Source organism: Notolepis coatsorum, assembly GCF_963971535.1.
Source record: "Notolepis coatsorum genome assembly, chromosome: 1".
In the NCBI taxonomy this organism is placed as follows: Eukaryota; Metazoa; Chordata; class Actinopteri; order Aulopiformes; family Paralepididae; genus Notolepis; species Notolepis coatsorum.
In genome coordinates, this window is record NC_140165.1 from 206,167,732 (window position 1) to 206,176,292 (window position 8,561).

General features: G+C 42.7%; 1 protein-coding gene across 1 annotated transcript in view; it reads right to left on the reverse strand.

Annotated features, from left to right (window-relative positions):
• mfrp (membrane frizzled-related protein) overlaps positions 1-7,880 on the reverse strand; it is a gene marked incomplete at both ends in the record, with an annotated part of 50,145 nt that extends 42,265 nt beyond the window's left edge. The window contains 2 exons of the mRNA XM_084336108.1: positions 3,493-3,601; positions 7,827-7,880. Of these exons, the coding sequence (XP_084192234.1) occupies positions 3,493-3,601; positions 7,827-7,880 (163 nt within the window). The remainder of the gene's footprint in view (positions 1-3,492; positions 3,602-7,826) is intronic.
• Between the last annotated feature and the right edge of the window lie 681 nt (positions 7,881-8,561).

The following is an 8,561-nucleotide window of genomic DNA, read 5'->3' on the forward strand; positions in this document are numbered from 1 at the left end:
AGTGCTGACCAAGGTGGTGGATGTCTCGGGTCTTGGCCAAGATTGCAGTAACTGTTCTACGTGCACCACCGAGGATCAGCTTCTTACCGTCTTCTGTCTGTGGTCTGTCAACGTGGTTTAGACGTGGAGTTCATTGCTGGGTTAAGTACTTCTATTCTATTCACATAATATGCTTACTACTACATATATCTATTCTATTGGGCGGCTACGTGGTGCAGTGGGCAAGGCGCTCACCACGAATACTGGAGACGCTGGGTTCACCTGTTCGAGCCCAGCGCTCCACATTGCTTTCAGTTTAGCTGGTCGTCCGTACTAATACACATTGGCAGTATTAGGGGGTGGGAAACTGATGGGTGGGGATCGGGCGTTGTGGACAGCGACTCCTACAGGTCGGTTGGTGCGCCTGCGCAGTAGAATCAAGAAGCGACGGGGGCGGGGCCCCTCCAAAGCGCAGACCCCTGACGCTGAAAGATCGCGCCGCGCATGTGAAAAGATGCGACTGCTGTTACCTCGAGTATCGGAGGGGACTCGTGCTATGTATGACTTAGTCCACATTGCAGCCGGCTTGTGGGAGGCAAGAAACAGCGTTCGAGACAGGGGAGGGTTGAATTGGATGATACGAAATTGGGATGGGAGAAAAATAGAAAATGGGAGAAAAAGTTGATAAAAAAATATATATATATCTATTCTATTCACATATATGCTTACCACTTGTATCTATTGCTTACAACTGGTACAAAACGCCGCTGCCAGACTGTTGACCGGAACCCGCAAGAGAGACCACATCACCCCTGTCCTTGCCTCCCTTCATTGGCTTCCAGTACGCTACAGGATAGATTTGAAGGTTCTCCTATTTGTTTTTAAAGCCCTTAATGGTCACCCCCCCTCCTACATCTCAGACCTCCTATCCCCCTATTCCAACACCAGGTCCCTCAGGTCAGCCGATCAGAGGCTACTAACAGTCCGGAGGTCTAACCTCAAGCTCAGGGGGGGGCCGTGCCTTTGCTGTCGCAGCCCCTGAACTGTGGAACAGCATCCCCACCTCCATTAGGCTTGCCCCCTCGATAGATGCCTTCAAATCTAGGCTCAAAACCCACTTCTACCTACTAGCCTTTCCCGTTCACTGACTCATGCCCTGTTTTCCTACAGTATGTGTTTGCCTGTGTGCCCTCCCATAAAACGGAGTGTGATTGTTATCAATATGTATCCATGTGTATCTACCCTCTGTACAGCACTTTGGTTGACACGTGTCATGTTAAATGTGCTATATAAATAAATCTGATTGACTAATTGATATGTCCGCCCATCACAATCACGCAAACGGTCTAACGCCTGTCCCGTCTCCCTGTGAGTGGCTGTCTCGGAGTGACAGCCAACCCTCTCTGCGCCACCCCCTTGCCTCAAATAGATCCGCCATCAGCTCTATTTTTTATCTTTCAAAATGTTCAGTTGCTATCGCATGCACTTATCTGTGTTTCATTACACATATATGAGTGCATGCTTACCAACTGTTCGCCTGTTTTATTGCAACACTACTATCACCGACATCTATGAAGGGAGATCCCCCCTTGAATATCCCTTCTAATGTTTCTCTCCTCCACATTGCCTGTGGTGCATTTTTTTCTATTGCTAGGTTTTAGTGAGTTTTTCCTTACCTTCATATGGGGTATGTCTGGGAATGTTGCATTTATTAAAAAAAATTGGACTTTATGGTGTTTTTGTTTTGTTCTTGATTTATTGTGATGTTTCTTCTTGACTTGTTTAAAGAAGACGTGTCCGGCCCATGGGGACATTAACGTGTGTTGTCGGGCCTTACAAATACATTTTATTTGATGTTAAATGGTAAATGTGTCAAATGACGGTGCTGCATATACACACAGTAATATAAACTTTCAATAACGAATTCATTCTGCAATCAAAGTGACACGACAACTAAGACACATAGCAAAGGTAGAAATGGCAATTACCCACCAGGTAACGCTAGAGGCTCGCTCACTGAGCAGAGCGAACCCCAAACGTTACAACATTGCATCCTTTGTTTTTGTCACTATCTTTCGTCATTGGATTTGTTTGTCATGTCATCCCCAAATAAATTATTTGAGCAGACCTGTCCATGGTGCTGAATCTTTAGACCGAAGTTAGGCACTGTGCGAGTGAAAATATTTTCTCATTTATGAATATTTTTTGAGTGAGATATTAAGTTGTATTTAATGTTTAGTTAAAAGAGAATAGAACCCGCATTATCATATACTCCAGAATAAACCTTTCATTGACCATGTTTTCAGCGTCTACTCCTCATTGACATGACGAAACGTTAAATTAAAAGTTTAGTGTGCAGGTTCTATTCTCTTTATTGTGATTATTACCTAACCCAGCATCCAAATGAGTGATGTGCTTTGGGGGGACTATATAGCATTGCCCCATCGCTACGATCCAGGCATCTAACATGACTTTTTAAGATGCCAAATGTGCACTCGATGCGTTTTGATGTGAGCCCGATTGTACGCCGCCTCTCCAACGTTGGCAGGATTACGCATGGGAGTCATCAGCCATGGCTGGAGTTGGTAGCCGCCATCACCTATACAAAAGCACATACTTTTCCCCACACATTTGCAATGAGACACTGGCAATGACACCCCTTTATAAATGCGCTTAGTTACCACCAAATCTCTGAAGACGTAAATAGCGTTGCTTTAACTGCACGTGGCAATTAGCGCCGTTCTTTATGAATTGTGTTTTTGCGATGAGGCTCATTTGCATAGAAAGGGAAACATGTTCCGCCCATATTACCTCATTTAAATACCCGCAAATAGCACAGACGGACAGAGACACAATGCTGATGGCAACGCAATTAGCACCGCATTTCACCCTTTGCGCTTCCTTTATGAATAGCAAACTGTGTTTCGGAGCTATTTGCACAGGCATAGCGTCAGAAAAAGCCAAGCAATTCCTTTGTGAATTCGCCCCTGAAGTGTATTTATTGAGCATAAATAAAGACTGAATGAATGAATTAATCTAGATCTGGGTGCACGGCAAGGATGGAAGAAAGTGCTGCTGCTCACGCAACCTGAGTACACTGAAGACAGAGGAGCCTCTGTGGAGTGAGAATAGACATGCTGATTAGTTCCACATTCTAGCTTCAGTTGCATATAGCTGTGGCTTCCAGCAAATCAACAAAGGCTCAATGGAGCTGGATATGTTCGTGGATCTTCAGGCTGTGATCGGCCATCTTTAGTCCCACTGAACAACCTATAATATCATGTCTGTGTGCTGCTCTCTAGCTTTCCTATAATAATACTATTACAGAAAACACAGCTGCTGCACACTTTATGGAACACGTCTTTCTCTTCCTTCTTTCGCAGGAATATTATCGGTACATAAAGAATATTTATCTATGGTATATTTCTCAAATGTCTTAATAGCCAATCCTAGTTCATATTCAGTTCAAGTTCAGAGGTCATAGAAAGCAGAAATGTGATTGGCCTTGCTCACTGGCTACTGGTGGTTTGATTGGTTCAGGGGTGGTAGAGGTAGATCTGAATCCCTCCACCCTGTCCTCACGCTCCCCCTGCAGTTCAAATGCAGGGTTGCAGAACACATTCTGGGGGAAAGAGAAAACAAAATAAGAGGTCATTAGAATTCTAGAAGTCTTCTACATAAAGAAGACTTTCAGAGCTATTTTAGACCAGTATTCATTCCTAAGTATCTAAATTGATATTGAACACAATGGAACTCAGGGTCAAGGCCCCTGATCAAAGCACAACAGAGAAACAAATCCAGGAAATCTTAGAACTGACAATCAGAGCCTCTGCAGCCATCATAGTCGAAGTGTGTCAATGAGTTTTGCAACATAACAATTCTAAACCAGATAGTTGGAGCTACTATGGCAGATATGTGGCAGATACGGTGGCACAGTGGTGTAGTGGTTAACACTGTCGCATCACAGCACAGTGGTGTAGTGGTTAACACTGTTGCCTCATAGCAAGAAGATCATGGGTTCCATTCCCATTTGGGGACCAGGTTGCCAGGTACCCAGGTGGGGTATCTTCCGGGCCTTTCTGTGTGGAGTTTGCATGTTCTCCCCGTGCTCACAAGGGTTTCCCCACCAAAAAGAGATAAACCCAATGGAAGAACATGCAGGACAGATCGTTAACACTGTCTGCATCCCTGACGAAGACGGACAGGAGCACTTGGATTGGTCCCCAGGTGCAGCCCCACACTGCAACCCATGTCTGCTCCCGGCTGCCCTTGGGGTAAGGACGACGGGATGGGTCAAGCGCAGAGATTAAATTTATTTGGCGACCCAAAAAGATGCATGTGTTTCCTTTGTGTCGCCCATCGCATGTGTGTGTTGCTGCATGACTACGTTGCAATGTGTGCAATGAATAAAGACTTCTTCAAAATCCAATTGAATTCATACTGCTTGGCCTAGGTGGTCCCTAGAGAAGGTTGTGTTGAATGTACATTTACTGTACGTTCTTCGCCAGTGACATTTGGTCTGTTTGCCTTTGTAGAGCAAAGAGCAGAATACATGTGTATGTATAAAACTATATCTGTACACGTCTACATGTATATGTATACAACTATACAGGTGCAGCTCAATCAATTAGAATATCGTGGAAAAGTCTATATATTTAGCTGTATTGATGCAGTCATTTGTGCAAAAGGAGCCCCAACCAAGTACTGAGTGAACATACATGAACATACTTTTCAGAAGGCCGACATTTCTATATACAAAAGAAAAATACATCTATTTTACATTTTTTATTGGTGATACAGACTTTTGGGCTTTCATGAGCTGTAAGACATAATCATCAAAATTAAAACAAATAAAGGCTTGAAATATTTCACTTTGTGTGTAATGAATCTATAATCTACGAGAGTTTCGCTTTTTGAATTGAATTACTGAAATAAAATAACTTTTCCACGATATTCTAATTCATCGAGCTGGACCTGTACATCTCTACATGTGTATGTATACAACTATATCTGTACACGTCTACATGTGTACCGGTATGTATACAACTATATCTGTACCTCTCTACATGTGTATGTATACAACTATATCTGTACACGTCTACATGTGTACCGGTATGTATACAACTATATCTGTACCTCTCTACATGTGTATGTATACAACTATATCTGTACCTCTCTACATGTGTATGTATACAACTATATCTGTACCCCTCTACATGTGTATGTGTACAACTATATCTGTACACCTAATATACATGTGTATTTAATATTTATACAACTATATCTCTACACTTCTACATGTGTATTTGTACAACTATATCTGTACACTTCTACATGTGTATGTATGTATAGTATACCATTATATTCATACACCTCTACATCTTTATGTATGTGTACCACTATACCTGTACATCTCTACATGTGTATGTACTGTATACCACTATACCTGTACATCTCTACATGTGTATGTACTGTGTACCACTATACCTGTACATCTCTACATGTGTATGTATACCACTATACCTGTACATCTCTACATGTGTATGTACTGTGTACCACTATATCTGTACCCCTCTACATGTGTATGTATACCACTATACCTGTACATCTCTACATGTGTATGTACTGTATACCACTATACCTGTACATCTCTACATGTGTATGTATACCACTATACCTGTACATCTCTACATGTGTATGTACTGTGTACCACTATATCTGTAACTGAGGGGTACAATTCCCTGACTGTATTGATAAGTATGGTATCATTAAACCACTACCGCTTTATGTACTTTAATTACTGGCCATACAGTACATGATATATAAATATGATGAACACTTCCCACAATGAATCGGTTCCACACAAAGTGGTAATTAAGTATTTATTGCAGCAAAAGGTACATAATATACTTCTCTATTTTACTTTGGATGCGCTTATAAGGCAAAGGAATGTGCGTAGGCAAATCAATAATGAATGTCCATTCTCTGGTTACGCAGGAGGTAATTATACAACCTGAATCGTAGGGAATTATATCTATGGTACACTAGTAATATATAGCGGGAGATACTGGAAGGGTCCCCCCGGTTGTAAGCCAGCAGGGGTAGAGGATCTGTCGGTAGTAGAGAGTCTGGTCAACGATGACTAAGGAGACTCCAAGTACAGGAGACGGTGCAATAGTCTCTTGATCCACAGACGAATACAGCTGTTCTCCGTAGACTGTAGCTCCACAGTGAAGAAAGCTAGCCGGCCTCAGGCTCTCTGAGGCGCAGACTCGACGTGGCTCCTCACAGGGTAAATCCCACACGTGTAGGCGTCGGCGATTCTCCGCTCCATAAATCACAGGACCAAAACAAATATAATCCAGCCGCAAAGGGCTATGTAGTCGTCGGGTAGATTAATCCAGTGTACATGTCCACACGGTTCTCGTCTAGGTCTCCTCGGGTGAAAGCGCCATGAAAGCAGCCCAGCCTGGATAAGCACTCTAGCTGGTACGAGGAAGCGTTGGTGATGCTGGTCACTGTAGAACTTTAGCCGCACGATACACTATACACAAATAGACTATTACTGACTTAATAGAAATATGTCGCACTCGACGGTATAGCGCCAAACTCTGACAATTCAGTTATTAATTCGCACGCGGTCTCAATGCTCTATTTGGGGCCAAACAGGCCATACTTCACCGCACAGAGTATCGTGGGTGAGGCTTCAATTTATTGGGTAACTCTACTTCTGTATTCACCTGCGCCATATTTATATGCACGGCGAACAATCTAGTGCCAACCTCATTTCTGTCTCGTATTCCTGGGCAAGGCCGGGCATGTACAGACATGTCTTGACGGTGGCCTTGAACCTGACTCCGGAGGCATGGCCCTGGCGCCTGTGGACCGCTGTCCAATAGGAGAACGAAACATCATGGTCCGTACTAGACTAAAGGGACATTCCGTGTATATGTACAAGGAATACACAAGGGATATCAAACGATATACAAATACTATGCAATATATATCAATCAATAAATATATATATTCGGTTTAATCTGATCCTTTGTAACAATATCTGTACCCCTCTACATGTGTATGTATACCACTATACCTGTACATCTCTACATGTGTATGTATACAACTATACCTGTACATCTCTACATGTGTATGTATACCACTATACCTGTACCACTCTACATGTGTATGTATACCACTATACCTGTACATCTCTACATGTGTATGTATACAACTATACCTGTACATCTCTACATGTGTATGTATACCACTATACCTGTACACTCTACATGTGTATGTATACCACTATACCTGTACATCTCTACATGTGTATGTATACCACTATATCTGTACCCCTCTACATGTGTATGTATACCACTATACCTGTACACTCTACATGTGTATGTATACCACTATACCTGTACATCTCTACATGTGTATGTATACCACTATATCTGTACCCCTCTACATGTGTATGTATACCACTATATCTGTACACTCTACATGTGTATGTATACCACTATACCTGTACATCTCTACATGTGTATGTATACCACTATACCTGTACATCTCTACATGTGTATGTACTGTGTACCACTATACCTGTACATCTCTACATGTGTATGTACTGTATACCACTATATCAGTAAACTAATGCTCGAAGAGGTTTGCCTTTGTAGGGTAGATTTATTGATGAGTTCAAGTGTGTGTGTGATTGGGTGTGTGTGTGTGATTGTGTGTGTGTGTGTGTTCGTGTGTGTGTGTGCGCGCGTGTGTGCGTTTAAGGAGATGGGGGTTGCAGCCATGAAGATCCTGCACAATCATTGATCATCAAGCCATCGGTCACTCACCTTGTAGATATCAGAGGAGTCAGAGTACACGGCTACTTGTGTGAGGTCAGACATCTTCACTGCCAGTCCCCTGCCTGTTGTTAAGGTAACATGGAGGACCCAAAATGCAACCCGCCTCTTTCCACAAAGCCTAACGTTGTGATCAACTACAGTGTCACTGACATCGTGATGACGGCAGTAGCTTCTCAACGAGGGAAAGTTGTGAAGGTCACCCTCATTGTGCACCAGCTGGAACCTTTCAGTGAAGTGACAAGAACCCAAGGCCTTCTCCCTCGCAGTGTAACAGAGTGTCCATTGTTGTAATCAGTCAGAATAATCCTGATGAGAGAAAATAACAAAACAAAAAAAGATATTTACTTCACAAACAGGAATATTCAGTATCCAATAAAATCCTCTAGGATTGTAGCTTTTTTCCTTTTCATTCTGGTTATCTTGGTGGTCTTGTGAGTGTTGAGTGTGTCCTATAAGACTGGAGGTGTTTCTCTTGTTATGTTCGTGGGTGAGTGAGTAGTTACAAAAGAAGTGGACAATCTCCTTCACGGTGTTCCACAAAGCCAAGTCAGCTGAGAGGACTGAGCCCTAAGAAGAAAGGAGGGGGTGGGGGGGCTTGGGGGTGGCAGGTCCCTGTTAAATCTCTATAATACTCATAATGATCATTTAAGCTCCTAAAATGTTTTTACACAAACGCACATTTTGCACTTACACACACGTTTGTACACACACATGGACGTTTGC